At 44.1% G+C, this 26775-nt stretch overlaps 1 protein-coding gene across 1 annotated transcript in view; it reads left to right on the forward strand.

Moving 5' to 3' along the window:
- LOC146863372 (uncharacterized) overlaps positions 1-26183 on the forward strand; it is an 85849-nt gene extending 59666 nt beyond the window's left edge. The window contains exon 4 of the mRNA XM_085642801.1: positions 25593-26183. Within this exon, the coding sequence (XP_085498927.1) occupies positions 25593-25790 (198 nt within the window). The 3' untranslated portion in view covers positions 25791-26183. The remainder of the gene's footprint in view (positions 1-25592) is intronic.
- The last annotated feature ends 592 nt before the right edge of the window (positions 26184-26775 follow it).

Here is a 26775-nt window from a genome sequence, read left to right on the forward strand (position 1 = left end):
TATCTTGGTTGTGTTGGGAGTTAATAGGGTGAGTGGGCTTAGATTGTTTAAAATAGTCTTTTCCACTTCAAGCCAAACTGACGTATAGGTATTGGATAGGTAGAGCCAGTAGGAGCCCTGCTTTGCTAGGAAAGCAGTTTGATAGGGGCCGATTCACAGAACAAACTTAACACAAAATCCTAAACTTAGTACCATTGTGGTATTCACAGAATGCACTTACTACTTCTGGTATTCACAGAATGAACTTACTACTTTTGCGATTCACAGAATAAACTTACTACTTTTGCTGTTCACAGAATGGATTTACGACTACTAAACTTACGTCCGCACTCGGGCCGGAAATTCCGGCCCGGAGGCGGAGCTTCCGGCCCGGAGGCGGGGCTTCCGGCCCGGAGGCGGAGCTTCTGGCCCGGAGGCGGAGCTTCCGGCCCAGAGGTGGAGATTTTGGCCATGGCTAAATCTCCGCCACTGGCCGGAATCCCCACCTTCGGGCCGGAAGCTCCGCCTCCGGCCCAGAAGCCCCGCCTCCGGGCTGGAAGCTCCGCCTCCGGGCCGGAAACTCCGCCTCCGGGCCGGAATTTCCGGCCCGAGTGCGGACCTAAGTTTAGTAGTCGTAAATCCATTCTGTGAATAGCAAAAGTAGTAAGTTTATTCTGTGAATCAAAAAAGTAGTAAGTTCATTCTGTGAATACCAGAAGTAGTAAGTGCATTCTGTGAATACCAAAATGGTACTAAGTTTAGGATTTTGTCTTAAGTTTGTTCTGTGAATCGGGCCCGATGTCTTTAAAGTTGGCCAGGTTAACTCCCTCAAGTGAGATATCTAGTCTGAGTTTTTTAAGGGCTATTCTAGCTTTTTTATCTTGCCAGATACATTTTGAGATCAATTTGTCTAGTTTGTGGTGGAAGTCTTCTGATAATAAGAGAGGTAGCATATTGATGAGGTTGTTGACCATTTTTATTGTTTAGATCCTGCCCCACCCGGTGATACATTTAGGGGACCATTGTCCAGTAGCTTTTTTATTTTATTTACGGTAGTGCCTTCGTTGTGGTAGTTGGTGTCTAGTATGTTGGTCCCAAAATCAATTCCCGGGTATTTTATCTATCCGGGTTGCCATGATAGTCCGACGACCCCAAAACATTGTTAGTGCAATGAATATCTAACGGCTTTACTTCTGGTTTATCTCTGTTTCATTTCTATGGTGTGCATAAAAACAACAATTTTGGGTCCTTGGTTTTCTGTGACAATCAGGATATCATCCGCATATGTGGTTAAGTTCACCTGTTTATCATGAAAAACTATCCCGATAATTTTGGGATTTTGTTTAATATCCTGTAGGAGGGGTTCTAGAGCTAGGAGAAATAAGGAAGGGGAAAGTGGGCAGCCTTGTGTCGTGCCTTGTTGAAGGGAGAGTGGCTGGGAGAGGAAGCCATTAATCGCAATTCGTGCAGAACGTTTCTCGTATAGGGCCTTGACCATTTTTATAAATGGTTCTCCCAGGTCAAAGGATTTCATGCACTGTTTTAAAAATTACCAAGATACTCTGTCAAACACTTTCCCTGCATCTAATGTTATTGCAACAGATTTTGAGCTAGCGTTGTTCGCATTTTTGAGGATGTGGTAGAGAAGACGAGTGTTGTCGTTTGACATACGGTATTTAATAAAGCCTACTTGGGATTTGCTAATTCGTTTTGGGAGGTATTCGTTAAGTCTGATGGCCAAAATCTTTGCATACATTTTACAGTCTACGTTTTTGAGAGATATTGGTCTGTAGTTTTTTGGTTGTAAATGGTCTTTCCCTTCTTTGGGGATTACGATGATGTTGGCTTCAGCCATTGACTCAGTAACACCGCTAGAGTTAGCGATATGATTGAATAAATTTAGCATGGTTGGTTGTAGTAGCTCAGAGAATGAGTTGTAAAATTTGGCAGTAAATCAGTCTGGGCCCTGGGCTTTGTTTTCTTTCAGAGTTTTGATAGCTTTAGCCAATTTAGAGGCAGTTATCGGCTTACCGAGAGATAGTCTGTTACTCATAGCTTTAGAACTTTGACACATTTTAAATATTTCCAGCTCGTAGGGGAGATGTCCAAAAAGCGAGCCGCACTCGAGTGTGAGAAGCTTTCCCCAAACGCTTTTATTTGGTACAGGCAGTGCGCGCTGGTAATTCAAAGCACCTGACATCGCCGACGCGTTTCGATTAACATCTTCTTCCTGGGCGTTATCGTCAGAAGGGTGCATGCAGGTCCACCAATTCCCCTTCGTTTGGCATTATCGTGTGCCCCAATGGGCTGCATTAATTCCCACGTAGCCTTGTGGGAGTTGGAGTCCTCATAGTTCCTGAATGGATGCACCCTCAACTAGTGCAGGTTTGTAGCTCACACATGAGCCCCAGAGATCACTACTGCCTTCAATCCATGCTCACACCCCCACTCGGGAACTGTCATTTCTCGGGTTCCATGGCCCCCCTTGATCATGGGGTGGTGCAGGCCCGGCGTCAGGACGGCCGCCAATATATCCAGCTCGTAGGGGAGATGTCCAAAAAGCGAGCCGCACTCGAGTGTGAGAAGCTTTCCCCAAACGCTTTTATTTGGTACAGGCAGTGCGCGCTGGTAATTCAAAGCACCTGACATCGCCGACGCGTTTCGATTAACATCTTCTTCCTGGGCGTTATCGTCAGAAGGGTGCATGCAGGTCCACCAATTCCCCTTCGTTTGGCATTATCGTGTGCCCCAATGGGCTGCATTAATTCCCACGTAGCCTTGTGGGAGTTGGAGTCCTCATAGTTCCTGAATGGATGCACCCTCAACTAGTGCAGGTTTGTAGCTCACACATGAGCCCCAGAGATCACTACTGCCTTCAATCCATGCTCACACCCCCACTCGGGAACTGTCATTTCTCGGGTTCCATGGCCCCCCTTGATCATGGGGTGGTGCAGGCCCGGCGTCAGGACGGCCGCCAATATATCCAGCTCGTAGGGGAGATGTCCAAAAAGCGAGCCGCACTCGAGTGTTAGAAGCTTTCCCCAAACGCTTTTATTTGGTACAGGCAGTGCGCGCTGGTAATTCAAAGCACCTGACATCGCCGACGCGTTTCGATTAACATCTTCTTCCTGGGCGTTATCGTCAGAAGGGTGCATGTAGGTCCACCAATCCCCCTTCGTTTGGCATTATCGTGTGCCCCAATGGGCTGCATTAATTCCCACGTAGCCTTGTGGGAGTTGGAGTCCTCATAGTTCCTGAATGGATGCGCCCTCAATTAGTGCAGGTTTGTAGCTCACACATGAGCCCCAGAGATCACTACTGCCTTCAATCCATGCTCACACCCCCACTCGGGAACTGTCATTTCTCGGGTTCCATGGCCCCCCTTGATCATGGGGTGGTGCAGGCCCGGCGGCAGGACGGCCGCCAATATATCCAGCTCGTAGGGGAGATGTCCAAAAAGCGAGCCGCACTCGAGTGTGAGAAGCTTTCCCCAAACGCTTTTATTTGGTACAGGCAGTGCGCGCTGGTAATTCAAAGCACCTGACATCGCCGACGCGTTTCGATTAACATCTTCTTCCTGGGCGTTATCGTCAGAAGGGTGCATGTAGGTCCACCAATCCCCCTTCGTTTGGCATTATCGTGTGCCCCAATGGGCTGCATTAATTCCCACGTAGCCTTGTGGGAGTTGGAGTCCTCATAGTTCCTGAATGGATGCGCCCTCAATTAGTGCAGGTTTGTAGCATTTTAAATATTGTGTAAATGTTTGCAAGTTGAAGTCCTGATCATTACGATATAAGGATTCATAAAACTTTTTAAAGGGGTTTAAAATTTCCTCTGGATTGTTTGCGTCTTTGACTGATGTAATTCTGTGCTGGTTTTGTTTATGTTTAATGTATGATGCGAGCATCTTACCCGCTTTGTTAGCTTTGCAGAGTTTGAGGCCCTTGAATTAATTTATCCACACTCCTGCTCTTTTGCTCAAGATTTTGTTATATTCATATTTCTTTTGTGTGAGTTGGGAGAGTGTGTTGTTGTTTAGGGAGTTGGTGTGAGATAGTTCCAATTGCTTTATTTCTTGTTCTAGCTCTATCAGTTCTCCGTTGTATCTCTGGTTGATTTTCGTTTAGATTTCCAGGAGCACACCTCTCAGGGTCGCTTACAGTACATTACAATACAGTGTTTATATTTGTTTACAGAACGTCATTATTTCTGAGGTAATTCACGATTTTGCTCCTGCCACTAGGATCTAGCAGAACATCGTTATTGAAGCACCATCTTTTTAATGAGGGATTAGAATGGCTGCCTGTTAGTATGGTATTGATGCATGAGTGATCAGAGACAAGCTTTGGCTAAATATTAGTTTGGGTGTGTGTACTTGCCCGATATTAGTATATAATCTATCCTTGTGTATGAATTATGTGGTGCTGAGAGAAAACTGTAGTCCCTGGAGTAAGGGTGTTGATGGTGCCAAGTATCTTTAACATTATATTTTGAGCATATTTTTGTACTATGCCATGAGATTTTGTCGGGTGTGATTTGCAAGTGGATTGGCGATCTAAGATAGGGTCTAGGGGAAGGTGAAAGTCACCGCCCACTATGATCAAGTCTTCCTGGGGTAGGCTTCCTATTTTACTAGAAACGTTTTCCCAGAATGTTGGGTCATCTGCATTCGGCCAGTAAATTTTTGCAACGTGAAAGGAGTCATCCCCTCTACGTAGTCTTGTAATCAGGAGCCTATCCTCTTCATAATGTGAGAATGATTCAAGAGTGATATTAGCTTTTATTGCTATTAGGGCAATTACACCTTTTTTTGTGCTCTGCTGGGGAGAAGGACACTTGTGATACCCAGTTGTTTTTAATGGATGTATGACGTTAAAACGCATGCTTTTACACCGCAAGATCTGTTACAACTCAAGCCTTTACAACGCATGCTTTTACAACGACGTACACTAGATGGAGTGCTGACATTAGAAATGTATAATTTACTATTCTAACTCCAGTCCACGTTGCAGTAGGGAAGGTGTTTGGATAGTAAAACTACACTATTTCTAATGTTAGCACGCCATCTAGTGCATTTTGTTGTAATGGCATGCGTTGTAATGGCATGCGTTGTAACAGATTTCGCGTTGTTACAGTTTCGTTGTAATGGTAGTGCGGTGTAAAAGTTGCGTTGTAAACGTTGTATACCGTTTTTAATGAATTGAGAATCTTTGTTAGACAGTTTTGTCTCCTGAAGGAGTATTACATTTCCCTTAGATTTTGCTAAACAGTCCATATTTTTTGTCTTTTGATCGGGTGGCTTAACCCTTTCACATTTAAAGATATGCCATTAAGATTGTCTGTAAAACTATGCGTCATCACGTGTGTAATGGTGACTGAGGTACACTGAAAGCTGGCTGTTGTAAATTACTCTGGTTAGTATAGGTGAGTGAGTCTCTGTAAAGATATGTGTACGATTGTTGTGCAGTGAACTCTCTCTTGCGCTGGCAGGAAAATGTTGGTGGCACTCTCAGTTGTCTGTGCGATGAAGTAGGAAGCATTTGGTATGGATGGATACGGTGTGAGAGAAAGGAGACAGATCTATGTAGGCGCAAACGTTGATATAATGGCTTGTTACAGTGCAGGACAAGGAACAATAATAAGGGAAATAGAGAGAATATAAAGGCCATTAATAATAATAATAATAATAATAACTGAAGTAGAAACACCAAACTCCCCCCACTCCCACCAGCTCCTCCCTACCCTGAAGGCATAGAACGTCAGAGGTGCGACGGCAGGAGCGTCCATTCGCCAACCCGGTGAGAAGTATGACTACTTATTAGAAAACCTTCTTATATATAAGAATGGTGTTTTCATAGTTAGGTCGGTGGCTCTTTACTTTGAGACGTCGGTTTTGAGGTAAAGAGTATCTAGCGTATATAGATTATGCTTGTATCTGTATCTGTATTGCATCTGTATAGGATGTTTAGTACTGATTAGTAATGTTTAGTGATATATTGTGGAATAGCTGTAATTGTAGCCTCTTTATGACTGTTATTATATTAGTATGTTGTGTAACTAACTATGTTGTGTAACTAACTATGTTATTATGTAAAATTACATGGAGGGTGTCAAATTGTGAGGAGTAATAGTATATAATGACATGTATAGTATCATAAGGTGTAGCATAGAGAGTAGTAACTTGTAGTAAATTGTTCAATGTAGCAACTGTAGCAACTGTCACAATTGATCTTAACTATCAGCCGCTGTTGGCAACCGTTAGCATTGTCTAACATTAACTAGATCTGAAGAGATATACTACTTGGAATTAGAATGCTGCTATCTGCTCTTCCTGATGATCTGGCTATCCAGAATGATAGATGGGATAGGAAATTGGAACAGGAGGGCACTGATCTGGACTCATCTCTGCAACTAGCAAATCAGATTTTAATAACTGATAGCTTGAGGGCTCAACATTATATGTCAGTTTTTGATCTATACTACACCCCGGGGAAAATCTCTAAGTGGTCTGGGTCACGTGGGAATTCTTGTAGCAGATGTGGGGTATTGGCTGCTGATACGATCTACATGTTGTTTGTGTGCACTAAGCTGCTTAAATATCTACAAGATATAGAAATATTTTTGGGCCAGACCCTCGGGAAGGGGATTTCAATAATATCTGGTCTAGTGATCCTGGGGTTAGATCGGACTCAGAATACGGCTGGTTGGTCTAGATCGGAACCTGGTTTAGTTTTTATTGCAATGGCCACTTTGAGAGCAGGTATTACATCCCAATGGATCAGTCCCGATCCCCCCACGTTCATAAACTGGAGAGCTAGGTTACTTGCTATATATAGCATGGAATCAGCGGTATACAGATTAAAAGGGCTTAGGAGACACAAAATGGGCAAGAAATTATGGGCGCCAATAACTAGCTGGATAGGATGAATAATCCTTTTTTTCTTGTCATATCTGCAATTACTATGTATTTTTGATTTTACTTAGTCAATAGGAAATGCCTGTTATTTTTCTATAATTTCTATTTTCTTCTAATAATTATTTATCAATCAATGATTTTGATGTATGCTGTACCATAACTACTGTTATAAAAAAAAACCAACAAAGCGCTCTGATCAACCTTGTTTTAGGAAGGGAACAACCCTCTGGAGAGGCAAAACTGAGCTGTTGGTCTAAGCAAGGGAAATCATGGTTTCCTTTTATTGGAAAAGGAATTAGAGATTTCCATGTCTTGGGAGTTCGGGTTGTCTAGGAAGCTCGACAGTTCAGTTGGATCAGTGAAGATGTGGGATTTTCCGTTCACTGTGATTTTACATTTTGATGGGGCTGCAAAAGAGAATTGGATATTTCTCTCTCATAGTCTTTCTCTGAGTGAGAGGAAACCTTTCCTGGTATCGACAGTTGATTTTGAATAGTCCTGTGTGTATATATGATTTTATGCCCATTCCATGATATCTGTCGATTTTTGCGAGCAAAGTTGGGGATGGCTTCAGTATGTTAATATCTCAAAGGCTTACAAATGATCGGATGCATCATATTCCTTGCTGTTAAATTGAATGTCTGTTTATTGCAAATTGTACAACATAGAAAAGGGCAAGATGCCACAGTTTTTCTCCCGCCATACTACCCAGGCTAAAGAGTACGTAGTCTCTTAATACACAGGAGTTACAATAGTATATCCCAGCTCTGAAGCCCTATTTTCAAATAAAATTACATTTTACAATGTTAATAACATCCCCTATTCCCTCCCCCTCCCCTGAGGTGGAGGAGAATTATTTATCATATTAGCAAACCTTGGTCTGTCCCTGTGAGTGGCTTGGACCTCTCTCTCGTGTCCCCTGAATAACTCCCTACTGCCGGTTAATAACTGGTGTCTGAACCCTCCCCACCGGTGACATGAAACTGAAACAAGTGTAGTTCCTTCAAAGTAGGTGGGCATACTGCCAGCAGAAGTCCCTTTGTAAGATAAGAGACCAGAGGACCCCATCTATACTCAAAGTTCTTATAGACATCTACGTAAATGTCTGCCATCTGCTTCATGGTGAGTATCTTCCACAGGGCGTGAGCGGCATTGAGCCACATTTGGGGCATTCTTCTTCTTCCAAGAAGCAGCAATAGCCTTCTTAGCTGCCCACATGATTGCCTTATCTGCTCTGGTTTGATTTTCTAAGGTAGCGTCTCTAATGCCCAGAAGAGTCGTGTCTATAGAATTTGGCAATGGAAATTTCAATACCTCTTTCATTTGTGCCAGTATCTCTTCCCAAAATGGCTTAATGGTTGGGCAGTCTCACCAACTGTGGCAGAAATTTCCCAGCAGGCCACATCACCGCCAACAAAGATCGGAGGTTTGTGGAAAGACCAATTTAAGTTTGATGGGTAAGAGGTTCCAATCAAAGAGTGTTTTGTAGTGTGCTTCCCTTAAATTCAGGGAGTGATTATCTTTAGTGATATCAGACCATAGGTACCTCCACTTCCTTTCAGTCACTTCTCTTCCTAGGTTTTGCTCCCAGAAATGAATATACCTTGGCTTTGGAGCAATTGTTGTTGAAACCAGCAATCCATACAGATATGAAATCACCCGTTTCATGGAGCCTACCCTCTGCACAAAGGATTCTATTGGTGTCCACTCTCGTGTAGCCACCTCCCTATCTTGAGGATGAAGTAACCAATGCTTAAGTTGAAGGTAATGAAAGTGCTCAGTGGGTGTGAGCTGAAAATCATGCTGACCGTTTTTGAATGTTAGAATATCGTGGTTATGAAATAGGTCTGAAAGAACAAGGCACCCCCCCACCCCCCTACGACCCATCTTCATAGCTGGGGGAAATTCAAGATTAAAATGTATTGGGGTATATGGTGAGGTAAATGAAGTCCATCCCTGGCCCGAGTAACTTTGTCCCATACCTTGAGAGTGGTCTGGGTAGGAGTGCTCAGATACGCATAGGTGGGTCTGTCTTTCTTGGGTTTCCAAAGGACATCCCAGATCGTCCTGCCCACTATAGCACAATCCATGTGAAGTCAGTGTTTAATTGATTCCCTCATGGACCATTCCGTCACCACTCTCAGCTGTACAGCCTTATAATATAGCCCAAAATCTGGGAGCGCCGCTCTTCCCTCGGCTCTCGGCCTCCTTAAAACATGGAAGGGAAATCGCGCCCTGCCCTTTAGCCAAATGTATCGTAAGATCAATGAGCGCACTCTGGCCAGGAAGTCCTTTTTTAAATCAATCGGTAACCCTTGAAATAGGTATACCAACTAAGTTAGGATGGTTATTTTGACTGCGTGTATTTGTCTCAGCCATGATATGGTCTTGCTGAAACTGAGAGAGCAGGAGCGGGAAGTTTGCCTTGAATAAACCCTCCAAGTGGAGTGTGATCTGGATCCCCAGGTATGTGAGTTTGTGTTTGGCCCATGTAAACGGAGTCTCCTCCTGTAAGAGTGTCTTCTCTCTGTCTGATAACGCTAAATTTAAGAGGGATGATTTATTCAAATTGTCTCGAAAGCCAGCCGCCACTTCAAATGTATTCAGATCCTCCTGGAGAGCTCGCAGTGAGGTGCTGGGGGAGGTGAGTGTAAGCAGAACGTCGTCAGCAAATAACGATACCATGTGTTCTTCCCCCCAAATCTGAAACGCTGAATGTCTGGCGTAGCCCGAAGTTGTGCTGCCAAGGGATTGATGTTCAAGGCGAATAACAAGGGGGATAGTGGCACCCCTGTCAGGGGCCTTGAACTAGCTCAAAAGAATTTGAACTCACACCATTGACCTGGACTCTCGAACGTGGGTATGCATAATGAGCTCTGATCATATTAATAAATGTGTCTCCAAAGCTGAAGTTCTTCAGAGTGAGGAAGAGAAAGTGACAATTGACCCTATCAAAGGTCTTTTCCACCTCAAGCCCTACTATCACCGCTGGCGTTTTAAACTTGGAGTCCTTTTCTATGAGATGTAATGTCCTCCAAATATTATCATTTGTTTGCCCGCCTTTTAAAAAACGGGATTGGTCAGGGTAAATGATATCCGGAGTAAAGTTTGGCATCTAAATTCAGGAGAGCGATCGGACTACAGAAAGAACACATTTGTGGGTCCTTCCCAACTTTCGGTATCACCGTGATTAGAGCCTCCGCCATTGATGGATACACCTTTTGACCTGTTGCAATCTCGTTAAACTGTGCTGTCAGGTAAGAAGTCAGCTCTGATGCATAAGTCTTGTAAAACTGGGTGGTCTGGCCCCAGAAATGTATGCATCTTCAGTGCCCTGATTACCTGTCTCACTCCCTCTTTGGAGATTGGTGCATCTAACTGTTCCTTCCAGGTTGCCAGCACCCCGGGAAGTGCTAGAGCGGCCAGATAGTTCATTTGAGCTGTGGTGTCTGTGGGGGTTGCTCGGTAGAGTTCTTGGTAGAAGTCCCCAAAGACATTGGCCTTGCCTGTATCATTGAGTTCCATCTCTCCCCATCCTTCCTTATTCCCCCTATATACTCCTGCTCTCTCTTTTCCCGGACTCGCCATGCCAAGTGTGTGCCCACTTTATTTCCCTGTGCATATGCATTGCGGCACAGTCTCAATAGTGTGAATTCGGCTCTATTGGTGTAGAAGGCACTGAGTTTCCCTTTGAGTGCACTCAGTTGCTGTTTCAAAGTCCGAGTGGGGGTCTTTTTATATTCTTCTTCTGTCAGACTCAGTGTCTCTTCTAGCTCCACCCTTTCCTTTGCTCTTTGTTTATTCAGCATAGAGACCAATTCAATACATTTACCCCGCACTACAGCTTTAAATGCATCCCAATTATTCAGAGGGGATGTGGCCTGTGGCTCGTTTAGCTGAGAAAACCCCTTAATTGCTTCACGTTATCCATCCCGTATCACTCTATCCTGAGTCAATGAGACCGGAAAATACCATCTCGGTGGGCCCAGTGTCCCCCCCCCCCCCCCATTGAAGGCACACTGTGAATGGGCGGTGGTCTGACAAAGCAATGGGAAGAATCTTGGCATCTTGTAAAAATCCCTTAAACCCCTGAGAAACAAAGACATACTCTAATCTAGAGCAAGTCTGGTCCAGGCATTCAGAAGACCCAGGCCTTGAAACGTGTGTTTTAAACTTTTAGGGAAACTGCTCCTGTGGATCTATTGGGGTGCGTACTGTCCTCTGTCGGGTGCCAAGTCAGATTAACCTCTTCTGTGCCCATGACGAGATAGTCTCGTCATGGAGCACGGTTGCGCTGTGCCCATGACGAGACTATCTCGTCATGAACCCCGCCCGCTAATGTAACGCCCGGCACAGGAGGGGGAAAGGGCGGGGCACTGAAGGGGTTAAAGTCCCCCATTTAAACTATCTGCCCCTCGGCAAAGCTCCCCACCATGTATAGTAGCGAAGTCACAAAGGGTGCCTGGCCCGTATTAGGAATAATTTTGCAGAGACAAAGGTTGTACATCTTCCCCTCAGCTTCCCCTTTACCATAACCACCCTGCCCTCCTTATCTGTTTTAATTCCCTCTGGTTGGAATTTGGCATTGTTATGAAACAATAATAACACTCCATTATGTTTCATATTGGCGGATGATCTGTATAAGAGGGAATAGCTTTTATGCCGAAGCCTCAGTTTCTCCGATCTCTTTAGATGTGTCTCCTGAAGGGCCATTACATCGAATTGATGATCTATTGGATATTTCCACATTTTTGTCTGCTTAAGTGGAGAGTTCAAGCCCTTGACATTCCAGGAGGCCACCTATATCTCACTAGCTTATGTACCCCCCCTCCTGTTGAAGCTCCCAGCGCTTAACCTTCAAGGGCCTCGCCTCCAGTCTGCCCTCATCCCCTCTGTTATATTAAAGTAATGCATTGTTCTGTATCTTTTCCACCCCCCCTTAGTATCAATTTCCCCTTGAAATTAACTAACCAAACAACAAGAAAAATAAGGCTGAATAGTGGGGTGAACAGACCCTACACTATAGTGTCACTCCAGGTTGCAGGCATTTTGGATGGGGTCTAGGTCCAAGCCCGCCGCCCCGCTGTCTCTTCAGCTCATACAACGTAGCTCCTTCATTCTGAGTGTCCTTTGTAACATAAGTAATCCTGTGAATCAGCATAGTGGTGTGTAGATGTTTTGTCTTTGCCCCTGTTCAATCACGTAGACCATGTCGTGTTTACAGTAACATGTATACATGTCCTCCGGTCCCATAGCCTCTTTCTCCTCAGTCTCCTCCTTGATTCGCTCCTTCTCCTTGGCTCAAGTCTTAGTCTGGCGGCCCCTGGAGACCGGTCTCCATTGTGCAGCTTTCGAGAGTGACGTCTCTACTGTTTTTGCCGGTCTGGTAGAGCTCTCCTCTTCAGGAACCGGTAAACCCAAAACCTCTCGACCTTCCTTGAGAACTGTGACATGTCGCTGTTTGATATTGAACTCGAAAGCTAATCCACATGGATATGTTCAGTGGTATCTCACCTGTTCCGCCAGCACTTTTTCTATAAGGATCTTCAAGGTTTGTCTGAGCTGTAGGGTCGCTTATGCTAAGTCCTGAAAAAAGGAGCATGTGAACCCCTGGAAGGATATCATCTCTTTCTTTCTGAACTCCTGCAGGATAGCTTCTTTGACCTTGAACGAGTGGAGCTTAACCAATATATCTCTGATGTGTCTTCTGTCTCCAGATGATACTGGGTCAACCCTGTGCACTCTTTCTATTTTAATCTTCATTTTTGTTGTTCCTAGAATCTCTAATGCGGATATTGTCTCTCCTTGACCTGTTTGCCAAGTCTTCATTCTTTAGAAGAGCCATCTGGAGCTGCGTGTGGAGGACCCACACTTTGTCGTGAGTCTCTGTCACTCTTTTGTCTAGATCTTGCCTTTAGAATTCCATCTCTATAACCCTAGTCCCAATGGAGTCCACGTTGTGTTGTAGAGAGGTCATCTATTTCATTAAGTTGGCTTTGAGTTGTTCCATGGAGGCCTGGAGGGCCCCTTTTAGCTCCGAGCACAGTTCTGTCTTGAAATCCTTCAAGGACGCTAATAGATCTTCCTTCATTAGCGCCATGCTAGTTTCTGCATTCCCCTATTCTGACGGTTGCTTCTTCTCTGGGGGTGCAAAGAAGTGTGATACCTTGGCTGCAGATTTCTTTGGTGGCATAGATGTGGTCTCCACCAACTGCGAGTGGTTCCCCGTGCCCTCCCCTCACCGGTGTTCCTATGGTCCCACTTCTGTGCATCTCAGGGATCCTCCCGTTATCTGCTCAGTTGGTTACCTGCTTTATTGCTCAGGAATTCGCCAGGGAGCAGCTCCACCTGTTAGTTGTCCCTGACGGCGGCCAGCTTAGGGTCAGGCAAGCCCCAGTGTCCAGGATTGACCCTGATTAAATGAACTCACCTCTTCACGTATGCTGTCCTCAGGGGCCTCCAAGCTGCCCCTCTGCTTTACCAGGCTCCACTCTGGGATCCACGTGTAGAAACTCCCTAGGGAGGCACTCTGACTGCCATTTTAGGGTCAGGCGCTGCGTGGGGGGGACACCTCGCTATGCCCGGGGCAAGCCCTCCTTACTTCACAGCTCCTTTCTGGCCTCGAAAATTCACAAGGGGACAACACCCCCGCTGGAGCATATCGTACACACTCACCCCCTCTACACATGCCAATTCATCTCTAATGGTGGCTACTGTCTTTGCGGGGACGCTCGACCAGCGGTCTCCTTGTCGGGTGTTCAGCGGTATGGCCATAAGCTTCTTGCCGTCATTCGCTTAACCACACTCTTCTTTGCTTTCCGTCCTGGCAGTGAAAGTGTCTGGTTCCTCCATTCCTGCCAGCGTTTCACGATCTGCCGCCGCTTTGGGACAGCTCAGTTACTTCTCTCCTTGATTCTCCCGGCACTGGACATCTACCGTCAGGGTCCCCTCTGTCACCACGGTGTCCGCATTGTGGTCATGTAGTTTTCACCCACGTTGGGGCTCATGTGCCCTCAACAGCTTCCCAACGACGGAACCAGAACGGATCATGTCCGTCCGGCCATCTTGCTTGGCCACGCCCTCCAGTTCCAGATTTTTGTCAAATTTTATGCCGATTTTTGTAACTTTATGCAGGTGATTTGTGGGATCCAGTTCTACAGGAAGGAAATGCATGAATCCTCTGACCCTTCCAGTATCTCAAAAATTCTGATATTGACGCCTCTGTTGTGGTCTTCCAGTTCGGCAACTTTTCAAACTGATGGTGGTGGAAAGTAGGGCTTTTATATCATTGTTGGATCGAGTAATGGAGTCTTCCACATCGCTTAGCCTTTGTTTCACGGCGTCAATTTTTGAGTTGATTGTATTTATGTCAGCACAAATTGCAGTCATTTCCAGCTGCATGGCATCCGAATTTTGTTTGGTTGACTTACCAGGTCGTGTATATCTGACAGTTTTTTGAGGATCATTTCCATTGTGCTGTTCTTATCAGTCTTGGGTTTGATAGGTGAGTCTGATGGAGGAGGCTAAGCCTTAGAGCTCTTGTAGTGTGTTTTAGATTCTTTTTCTGCCATGATAATGGGTACTGTTTGACAGGAGGTTAGAGAAGATGTCGCTTAGCGGTGCTAGTATCTAATGTCTAAGTTTGAATTACCACTGACTTAGTCGGTTTGAGTTGGGTGGTGAATGTGCGGTGATTAGGGAAGTGTTCTGAACTAACACAGCGTGGATCTCAGCACCTCCAATACAGCATTAAGAGATGCATAGATTCAATTTGCAGTCAGGCACATACATTGTTCAGGCCAGCATTAAACTAAGCCACGAGACACAGGAGGTCGTACCTTGTGTGTTCCCGATGGTGATCCGCTAGGAGACTTCTGTTGCTGCCTCCTGTGGCTGGCTTGTGCCTGAGATATTGTAATGTGGTAAAGCAGAAGGTTTTAAATGAGGCTTTAAATGAGGCAAAACTTAATTTTGTGGTCAGTCTCAAATGATGCTGGGGACTCCAGACACACAGTAGGGCGTATCTTGTGTGCTCCCTATAGTGATCTTTTAGGATATTGTCGTAAAGTTAGTTATCGGGAGATATGAATATTCACCATTTTGAGGTCAGGCATCGAGTCTTGTGTCTTTCTAGACTTGTGAATTAGGCACTGATTTTGAGCAGAGATGAGTCGCGGGCTACGTTAGTTACATTAGCCATTTTACATGTGGACAATTGCTTGACTTGGCTTGAATTAATTATGGCTTGATTATGCAGTAGCGTTCAATGACATATTGTCCACCTGATTTCATGTTATTGGACTAGGCCCTTTCTGCAGGGTCACACTCAGACTTTTTGCATTCAGCCTTTTGTTTTCTGAACTCATTTCTGTTGGCTTGTGGGACTCTATGCACTTTACCACTGCTAACCAGTGCTAAAGTGCATGTGTTCTCTCCCAATATCATGCCCCACACCTGATTGTCACAGTTGATTTACTTGTAAGACCTTAGTTTTGTGGTACTGACCGTACCCAATGCTTGGAAATTCGATGGTACTAGTGGGCCGGCAGCACTGTTTGCGAAACCCACTTAAGTAGCCCCTTAACATGTCTCTGGCCTGCCATTGCAGCCTGTGTATGCAGTTTTAAACTGCCATTTCTACCTGGCAAAATAATCTTATTGCCAAGCTCAAACCTTCTTTTTTAATACATATGCCACCCCTAGGGTAGGCCAAGGACAGCTCAGAGGGCAGGGTACAAAGTATTAAAAAAGTGGGAGGTGTACATTTAAGTTTTACATGTCCTGGTAGGAAAAGTCGTTTTTCACTATTATCAGGCCTATCTCTCCTATAAAGCGATTCCAAAGCGGATGATGGACGGAGCGTTTGAGCAAATCAAACACTCACCCCCAGTCAACTGGTCTGGGTTTAATCCATCATCATTCTTTAGCTCACTCCACCACCCCAGTTCAGACATGGCCATATGCAAATCAGTCTGACCCTGTGCCTCATGGGAACAGTCGAGCCCGAACTGCCAAGCCATGTCTTCTCTGGACCGGAAACAAGCATCCTGGGACCGGCTTTGGGTACATAACCCTCATCAGCCAGTCTATCTTGAATCCAGTGGCAAAGTGAGCAAGGGACCCACGTCTGGGAATACCCTGCCAACTTAGTGCGAATAAAGCAATACCAAAGGGGATGATGGACTCTCCTATAACCTAACATTGGAATTACCTTATCACATTTAAAAAGTTGTAACTTCTAAATGGGAACAGTAGACCAGTTTATGTTTGGTGTTCTTAGAATTGTAATAAAAAATCCACGTTTATGGTGAAGTCATATTTTGAATTGCTTTTAGAAAGGTGACATTTTCCTTCCTTAGCCATTTAAGACCTGTAGCCTGTCTCTGGGTCACATTACTGGGTGTAGCTGACTGCTGGGCTGTGTATTTCTTCTATACAGCCACACAAAGTAGAAAGCTTAGGTGTACCTGGATAGGCCATCACTGAAAGGATGGGAGGATGGAGCTGGACATAGACCTACTAACACTTGAATAGGCTGTATCCTGCCTCCACACAAAGGGCTGCATACCCCTTGTAGTTATTATGGAGCCAGGGCAGGAAAGAAAGGGAGCCTGTGGACTTTAAAGGGCAACCTCTAGAAACATCTCTGAATAAAAAAAAAGACATCGGTATAAATGTTGGAAGAAGGACTGGACCCGCATATGTTGAACCCAGGACCCTAGAGTGACTCCAAGGGCCAGTTAGATGGCCTCCTGACTAGAGCCTCAAGGACAGGAGGTTCCACTAAACTTTAACCCGGCACCTGAACTCTGCCATCTGTGAGTCTTACTCTGCCAAGTGGTGCCACCCCAGTCTTAGACCCCTGGAAGTGGCCATGAAGGTGCTCTGACAGCCCATCTGTAGATCCAGCAGAACCGGTGCATCTCATATGCTGCATGGCGCAATCCAAGCAGAGCTAATAAGTCACCGCCATTGTGAGGTTTCTCTAAGTACAAGGACTTTGCATCGACCTTACAGCCCACTGGCTGTGCAAAGCTTCCCCAACGCAGGTCCCAGCATAGTAAATCTCTTCTCGACGGCTGCCTTGACATCACATTCTTGCAGCTCCTTAGAACTGCTGAATCGGTTTGACTGCACAATGCGTCCCTGACTCTGGACTTCGCAACACAAGCCCTGATTGACAAGATCCTTGACCACGACGCATGACCTTGCATCACAACTTTGCAATTTCTCGAAACCGAAAATTCACCTGAGCTGTGCAATGTATCATCAAAGTAGGACCTAACAAGACTCTGCAGCCAGGATTTAAGGTACTCTTGTTCAGCGGGCCCAATTGGTTCCGTGTGGCCAGCCCTCACTCCATCGCTGTGTGCCTAAACATGTGACTTTGTTCCCATCCAGAGTGACCAAACATTCACAGTTGACTCTTTGTGCTTTTTTGGCTCTCTTTCACTGAAATCTTTAAAACTGCACATCACCAGTTCTACTGATTGAATTTTTGGTCATTTTTGTTTTGTTTTATTTATTAGAGTTTCATTTATTTTTCTACATCTGGCGTGGAATCTTTTTGTCGTGTGTTTAGACTTTGGCACTGTTTGAAGTGTTGCATAGATACTTTGCACATTGCCTCTACGTTAAGACTGACTACTCTGTGCCAAGCTACCAGGAGGTTCAGCACACGTTAATTTGGTGTTGCTTGTGACTTCACCCTGACAAGGATTGTGGTTCATGATTGAGTTGGGTTTTGCCTCCCTCAACCAGTAACCCAATGTCTTACACATGCACATTTGTCACAAGATAGAAAACCTTTATCACGAAATGGCTTTTCAACAAACAAGATATACAAATGTATTAATCCTTTCTAGCCAACCTGGCACCTTTTTAAAATTCAAAGACTACTGAAAACACACACACTAAATCTTGAAAAACATGATTTCTCAATAAGGCTCTAATTTCATACACAATTTGGTTTCAATTAGTTCAGCAATTATTGCTGTAATCAAAAAGGCGAGAAATTCTTATGGGAGCTAAAATGGGAAAGAACATCTTTTTTACCCCGCTTCTATATTTTCTCATAGATGGAAGAATATATAAATTGGCTGCATATGTTAAGCCTTGGTGCAGATCCATCAATTGGGGCAAAGTTAATGGGAAATCAAAAGTGGTTTGAAGACAAAGTGTGGATGAACCATAAATAGTGGTGACTGTCACTGTGTAATAGACAGACTGAGAGAGATAGTCAACAAATTTGCCAGTAATGGTCCTACCCCACTGCACAGGTTCAAATATCAAGTGATCTATAAGTTATGGTGCTTGACCCCAGAGGTAAAAGAACCCCTTTCATAAACATTTCTGAAAGCAGTACAAAAATAGAGAGAAGCATCAAAAATTCCATAAGTCCTTAATCACTTCATCAAAAATAAAATTCATTACATTTCCAAAAGTTTGTGCTGTTGTGGAAATTTTCCAGTTCCTGCATGGTCCACCCAATAAATTCCAATCACACCCTATTGTATATATAAAATCTGTTGGGTTTTATTCTTCAATTTTCTGTTCAACTTGTCACAATAAATATGCCAGCTCAGCCAACGCATTTCATCCCAATAAAGGGATTCATCAGAGCTGCAGAGAAATACATACAGAAAATATTTGCAATTAATAACATCCAAGTGTTGATGTACAAATCATACAGTTCCTACATATTACAATAATGGGTCACTAGCAACTTCACTACTGTATAGTATTAGTATATCAAACAGACTGGACATTTTATATAATAACAAAACAAAGCATGACAATTTAGTATAAATGCATTGTTAACAAATGGTTTAGAAGCCCAAGTAAAACTGTTAAGTATTATTTCTCAATTCAGTCACACTAAAACCTATATATTCACTATTATCATCAATATATAGTTCTCACTTAAATTAATTCAGGTGAACATCATTAGTAACTCATCATCAATACAACTCTTGTGTATATCAATTTCCATGGTTGCATGTTATCTAAAATAGAATATAGACAAACAATCAGTCAATCAAACATTTGTAGAGCGCGCTACTCACCCGTGAGGGTCTCACCGAGGGGGGGGGAGCAGTTACTGATCAAACAGCCAGGTCTTGAGGAGTCTCCGGAAGGTCAGCAGGTCCTGGGTCTGTCGCAGGTGGATGGGGAGGGTGTTCCAAGTCTTGGGGGCGAGGTGTGAGGAGGATCTGCCGCTGGAGGTTGTTCGGTGGATGCGTGGGACGGTGGCGAGGGGAGCTTTGTAAGCATGAGTGAGGAGCTTGAAGGTGATCCTCTTGTTGACAGGAAGCCAGTGTAGGTCCCTCAGGTGGGCAGTGATGTGGCTGTGGCAGGGGATGTTGAGGATGAGGCGTGCGGAGACATTTTGTATGCGTTGGAGTCTCTTCTTTAGTGTGGTCATGGTTCCTGCATAGAGGATATTGCTGTAGTCCAGCCTGCTGGTGACGAGGGCCTGGGTGACCATCCTTCTGGTTTCGGTGGGGATCCATCTGTAGATCTTGCGAAGCATGCGGAGGGTGTTGAACCGGAAGGAGGGGACGGCATTGACTTGTTAGGTCATTGACAGAGAGGAGTCTAGGATGAACCCCAGGTTGCATGCGTGGTTGGTGGGTGTTGGTGCAGCTCCCAGCGAGGCTGGCCACCAGGAGTCGTCCCAGGAGGAGGGGGGGAGCCGAGGATGAGGACCTCTGTCTTGTCCGAGTTCAGTTTCAGGCGACTGCTCTTCATCTATTCGGCGACGGCTTCATCCCTGCGTGTAAGTTGGTTTTGGCGGTGGCGGACTCTTTGGTGAGGGGGAGGATTAGCTGGGTGTCGTCGGCGTAGGAGACAAAGTTGAGGTCATGCAATTGGACGATGTTGGTGAGCGGTGTCATGTAGACGTTGAAGAGGGTCGGGCTGAGGGATGATCCTTGGGGTACGCCGCAGGTGATCTTGGTGGCTTCAGATTGGAATGGAGGGAGGCGGACTCTCTGAGTTCTGTCAGTGAGGAAGGAGGTGATCCAGTCCAGGGCTTTGTCGCGGATCCCTGTGCTGTAGATGTGTGTGCGAAGGGTGTGGTGGCAGATGGTGTCAAAGGTGGCCGAGAGGTCCAGGAGGATGAGGGCCACGGTTTCGCCGTTGTCCAGCAGGGCCCTGATGTCGCCGGTGGCAGCGATGAGGGCGGTTTCGGTGCTATGGTTGCTACGGAATCCGGATTGGGATGAGTCCATGGTGTTGTTATCTTCGAGGAATTGGGTCAGTTGTTTGTTGAAGATCTTTTTGATGACTTTTGCCAGGAACGGGAGCAGGGAGATGGGCCGGAAGTTTTTGAGGTCCTTTGGGTCGGCCTTGGGTTTCTTGAGCAGGGCGTTGATCTCTGTGTGTTTTCAGCTTTCCGGGAAGGTGGCGCTCTTGAATGAGTTGTTGAAGATCTTGCCGAGTTGGGGTGCGATGATGGAGCTTGCTTTGTTGAAGATGTGGTGGGGCAGGGGTCAGATGGTGAGCCGGAGTGGATTGTGTTCATGGTCTTGATGGTGTCTTTCTCATTGACGTGGTTCCAGGAGATCAGGCGACCGGTGTGGCTGGGGGGGGTGAGTCTGGGGTGTCAGCAGCTGTCGGAGAGGTCTGGGTGTTGAAGCTGTTGTGGATGTTTGCGTTCACAAATATCCAAATGAGGTTTATTCTACTTCAACGCAAAACACAATGTTTGCTCACATGTATGGAGACAAACAACACACTGTGCAATTTATCCAGTAGGTGGAAACATGAACAATACACTTAAGATGGAAATCGACATAGGACTGTGAGTTCGAATCCGGAGTTATGGCAGCCATTACAGAACAGGTAATTTATCATAATACATATATACATTCAGTCAGTCAAGCCACTTTTATTCGATTATTTAAATCACAAAAAGTACAATACACATTTAAAAATTAGCACAATCATATCAAATATAAAACAATTATGGGCGTATTTTTTTATTTTTTTTAAAGAAGAAATAAAATCAACATTTTTGAGTAAATATTTCATTAAAGTTAAAAACAGGTACATATCAAATTCATTCTATGAGAAAATAGATGATTTCAAACAGGATTTGTCAAAGAAAATCTTTTTTTTTTTAAGTCATACAGCTGCAACCAGAAAGCTAGCGATGTTAAAAATGTCCCAGGTGTTGCTAAGCGTTTGCAGATAAAGAAGAGCTGGCTTGACCTGTAAGAAACCCTTGCCCCTCAAATACAGGAACTAGAAACCTCCTTCGTATTTCTATATAAAAATCACAAAACATCATAAAGTGCAATGTGTCCTGTGGTGAAAAATTATCACAATGACATGGATCTAGATTCTAGGTTTAGACCAGCCCGAGATGGTACCCAGGGAAGAATGAATTAAGTTAAGACGGAATCTAGTCAGGAGCCACCGATGGAAGGGCTTGGTCACTATTCTCAAGTAGGGCTCAATTGATGGAGAGGATATTATCAGATAATGTGCCCTCACAAGAGGTTTCTGTAGCTCCCGCTCCTCACGTTCCAACATAAATATGTTCAATAGTTGTGCTTTAGTCCATTTCACATCTTCCTTTCTGATGCCTTCCGGGAGGTCAAAAAGATCAGAGAGTCCTAGTTTAAAAAAACATATGCTTAACATAAGCCAACTATGGGATACTACTGGCTTTATCCAGGGAGACACAGTCCCGCAGGATACAATGATTCTGGGTTAAGCCTGGATTATGCGAGATTTTGAGCCAACAAACCAGCAGGGCAATTCTCATTAAATCAGATACATAGCCCATTCCAAGTTCCTGATGGATGGCAAAAGTAGAGGTAGATTGAGAGAAGGACAAAAGGGTTCTTAAAAATCTTTTTTCCACCTTCTGTATCTCTTCCTGCTGTTTATAGCCCCAAATCATTGAGCCATACGTGGCAATAGCCAAACATTTGGATCTATAAGTTCCAAGCATGGCTTCAAAAGGTCTAGCACCCAATCGCTGAGAGGCTATCGTTGACCTGACTATGGCATTCTTTTTTGCCTTCTGTTGGGGGACTCAGGAACCTCTTTCATCGAATAGCACCCCCAAGTAAGTAAAAGAGGGCCCTCTAGAGACCTCTGCTCCATTACAATAAAACAATTTAGTTTTCCTATTTCTTTTACCTGCTATCATAATATGGGATTAACTATCAGATCCAAGGATTTCATAAAATCACCAAAGGCATTCAAAAGCCGCAGAAGGCCTACAGAGTACGAGCTAATAGTACTGCATCAGCCACATATAGGAGGACCGGAATGATCAGTTCTCCTACACGCGGAATATCCAAACAAGCCTCCACCAATGATTTTTCTAAAGCATTGATATAAAGGGTAAAAAGAATCGGGGCCAAAATACATCCCTGTCGGATGCCCCTCCCTAGCTTAAAATGCCTTGTACATTTGCCATCCTGCGTAACCCTTACTGTTGCAAAAATATCCTGATGCAGATCAGCCAAAAAAATGAACTAGAGAAGATTCAATGTCCATATCTAGCAAAATAGTCCACAGCTTCGACCTGTTAACCAGGTCGAACGCTGAAAAAGGACCAAAATAAAACATGTATAAAGAACCTTCTTTAGCTATCGTGTATTTGCTCATTAAGAGATGCAGATTCAGACACTGCTCCATATTGGAGGTTAGAAAGGACCTCCTTGTCAATCACCCAGTCCGTGATTTTGGCCAGAACGACTTTCCCAATATTTTAATGGCAGTATATTAAGTATATCCCAATGTCTAGAAAATATGTTCCTGATGTTTTTGGAGATCCTATTATATGTAAGAATAATCCTAGTGGTATTTTCTTTGTCAATTTCTGTCTCAATTTATGTCTACTTTCCTAATGGCTCTGTTAAGTACCCACTGTGAATAGCCTCTGTCCTTGAATCTGTCAATCATGATGCGTTTTTCTTCAATAAATGCCGTGGTGGTACTACAGTTGCGTTTTGCCCTCAACAGCTCCCCATACGGAATACTCCATTTCAATGGGTCCGAGTGGCTGCTTTGGGCATGTAGTAAGGTGTTACCTGCAGTTTCTTTATGGAAAAGTTTGGTCTGGAGCATATCACCACTAACCTCAACCTTGGTATCCAGAAACTCCACAGATGTTCTACTGAGTGTACTAGTAAGGGTTAAGTTATAGATGTTCTTATTCAGCTTACTGATGAAACTAATGGCTCCAGTTCCCCCCCCCCTTTCCATACCACAAAAATATCATCAATATATAGCGTAGCCATAATATGACTTTTTCAATCTCTGGAAACATAGAATTATCCATGGATATCTCTTTCTCCCATTTGCCAAGGAACAGATTTGCAAACGATGGGGCAAAACAAGTCCCCATCGTGGTACCTGTGGTTTGTTTAAACAGAGTTCCATCAAAGAGGAAAATGTTGTTGGTAAGACAGAACTCTATCATTTCCAACAGCATTGTGGTATGGGCCTTGTACCTCATGTTCCTAGTTTGTAAAAATTGTTTGCACGCCTCTATACCTTGGTTGTGGTTGATCATTGTATAGAGGGAGTTAACGTCTAGTGTGATAAGAAGAAAGTTTTCTTCCCAATGCAGACCCTCAACCTTACCCAGAAAATCCTTGGTATCTTTAATGTGGGAAGGCAGATTACACACAAAATCCCGTAAGAAGTGGTCCACATATTAAGTGTCATTTTCGGTGACACTTCCCCTTGAGGATACGATGGGCCTCCCAGGGGGGTTGTCTTTATCCTTGTGGACCTTGGGGAGTAGGTACATCACAGGGAGGATTGAATGATCTTTTTTTTTTTCAAACAGTACTCCTCCCATTCGAGTATACCCATATCTTTCCAGTTGCTAAGCTTCTCCCTGATTGCTTCCACACTATTAGAGTATACTTCCCTGTTCACCACCATGTAAAAATTAGTATCATTAAGTTGGCATAATGCTTCCATCACATAGTTAGCTCTGTTAAGGATAACAATGTTCCCACCCTTATCCGCAGGGCGGTTCACAATATTCTGGTCCTCTGCTAAAGTTGTAAGGGCTTGTCTCTGTGTAAATGTTAGGTTATTGGTTCTCTGAGCCCTAAACCATTTCTTGTGTCTAAATTTTAACAGATTGGTATTGATCACTTCATGAAAGGTGTCGATATTATCGTGCCCCAGAGGAGGGTAAAAAGTGGAACGGGGTTTGAACTTAGTTTGAGCTGTTTTTTTGGTATGCTATATTAAGTTCAGACAAGGCAATTTCAATTGTACCCTTATTTGCATCTTCAACCCTATTGGATTCCAACTGATGCAATGTAACCAATGTGTCAACATCACCAATGTTAAGGTCTAAACTGGTATCTTGGTGTACCCCCCCTTGTTGCTCATGATTTCTAACAGGTTTGAGCACATGCCACTTTAAGCTTGAGTTTGCTTACAAATCAATTTGAGTCTCGGTGTAATTAAAAGGCATGGATGGGCAAAATGAGAGTCCTGGAGAGTCAACTGGAGAACACCGGTAACAGGACAGGTGCCGATAATGGAGGTTCTAAATTGACAACGGAGTAAAAGTGGGACTTTATAACAACCCACTGAGGTTTTGTATTGCTTTTTGATTGTGGGAGTACGTGACACCTCACTTGAGAAACACTATTGCGCACTACAGGTACCAGAAGGCCTTGGGGAGGTTACGCCCACTGGGTGGGTACCAGTAATGAATTTAAGTTCACAAACTGCCATGTACGTCCTAAACTATGCCTGTGACAAAGGGCTGGAGCCCGAAACGCATCGGTTTGCGGATAAGGATGTTAAAGCTGCCGTTTTACCACGCTGTGACCTTCATTAAAATAAATAGGCTCGACCTACCTGTGTGGGCTCTTCTGTTGAGGGTAACCCTTTTTTTTGTGGTTTTGTACGGCTGGCCCAGCCGTGGAAGAGCCCCGCTGCATGTATGCAGACCTGTCCGGTAAACAACGGTAACAAGAGAGGTGCTGATAATGGAGGTCCTAAATTGGCGACGGAGTAAAAGCGGGACTTTACATTGACCCACTGAGGTTTTTTATTGCTTTTTGATTGTGGGAGTGCCTGACACCTCATATTTATGGACAGATAAAGATATGTAGATATATACATTGATTATATAGATTATATAGATATTTATGACAGATCACAGCAGGTAAAGTTGCAAGAGGGTCATGACACCCCTCTACTCTCTCTACAATGGCAATGAAAAGCATGTTATACTTGCAAATACATACATGATTTATGCCATGTCATTTTCCATGTATTTAATGAAAGCAAAGACTCAAGGGGTTAACTTTATGCGCTAACGTGAAATTACATTGAAGAAGCCTCATGACTGATAGGATAACTTTTTCCCTGTGTGAAGTAATCGTAACATGTTTTCAGTCAAGCAGAAATGAGCATTTTCCTCTTGCCATTGTTGCTGTATTGCTGTACTGTGGTATGAAAGTGACATTTCACATTTGCTCTGTACAAATGCACGGATGTTTTTTACGGAAGACACTGTTATTTCGCATTGAATATTTTCACTGCCATGGCATGAATATATCTATAAAGGGAGAGAACTAGAGCGCTGAACACAAGGTTGATGCAATTATGAGTCACTCATGGCTTATACAAATGTTGTTTGTAAATATGTGAACATTTCTAAACTCTCAGATCTTCAATGCTTTTTTTTTCTCAACAGAGACCTTTCATTATACCGCTCACGTTTGACGTTCCTGCAGGCAAAGCAGTGACGCTGAAAGCGACGGTGCAAAAAGCCACAATGAAGTTGCCTTATTTGGCCAAAATTCACACCATGTTTGGCAACAAATCAAGCATCTCCGGAACGTTCACCGGGGACTGTCACTACTATCTGCAGGTCGAACAGACAGAAGAGTGAGAAGCGCGCCTGCCGAGGCCGAAAGAGCATGGCTGCTGCTTGGAAAAATGCAAAAGCAAAAATTGATTTAGAGAAGTTACTGAGTGCTCTTTGATTTAGAACATTTTAGCATTTAATATAAAGTTGCATTTTCATAAATAGATGCTTACATTTTACTGATCTGTGATTCTGCACTTTCTTTAGTTCTACTCCAACAGTCAAGGGTATGTCATTCTGACAGCATCAATTCCCCAGAACATCTTCTTGAACGTTACCATTTTGAAACCATGATTACTAATATTGTTGGAGGTGTTTAAATACCAGGCAAATTGTAAAAGCCATATTTACTGCAATGACGCCCAATACTTGTTTTGATGTTGGTAACAAAATGTAAAATAAATTAAATGCAAGTTACTGACCGTTCTCCTTTCTTAAAATTGATGGTTGACTGGTGAGCCGATGTGCTATGCTGGCACAATGGGGCTTGTGGGTGAGGGGTATCACTCTGCCCAGTGGTTTAGAAAAAAATATCCATTTCTCGATGCAAGTGCTGACAAGGGACCTAACTGGAGAAAAAACAAATGTCAGTTAAAAAGTATAAGCTGGGCTCTGCAGGGCCCTGGTAAACCTACAGAAGCTTTTGCGGGAGAGGTGACTATCAAGCATATGGCGCCATCTATGGCTGACATTACGTCATGAGTGACGTTACTGCCTCATCGTGAATATCTCACAAAAGCAGTCTAAGCCACTTGAAAATCTGCTCCATTTTACTCTGCTCAGTTGATACAAACCGCATGCGGTTCTTACTTCTTTGATTCAAGGTACACTGCCTTACCACTGTTTATTACCATTGGTTGGGGGCATGTGATCACTTTCAAACATGACATCAAATTTGTAATCGATAGCGTATAGGAAGGATGCTAAGGATACAAACTTTTAGTCAAACATAACTGAAAAGAAGATATGCAGGTAGGTTTGCCAACATCTTTATTGCGTCTGATGTCCT

The sequence above is a fragment of the Triturus cristatus genome, chromosome 2_2 (assembly GCF_964204655.1).
Source record: "Triturus cristatus chromosome 2_2, aTriCri1.1, whole genome shotgun sequence".
Lineage (NCBI taxonomy): Eukaryota > Metazoa > Chordata > Amphibia > Caudata > Salamandridae > Triturus > Triturus cristatus.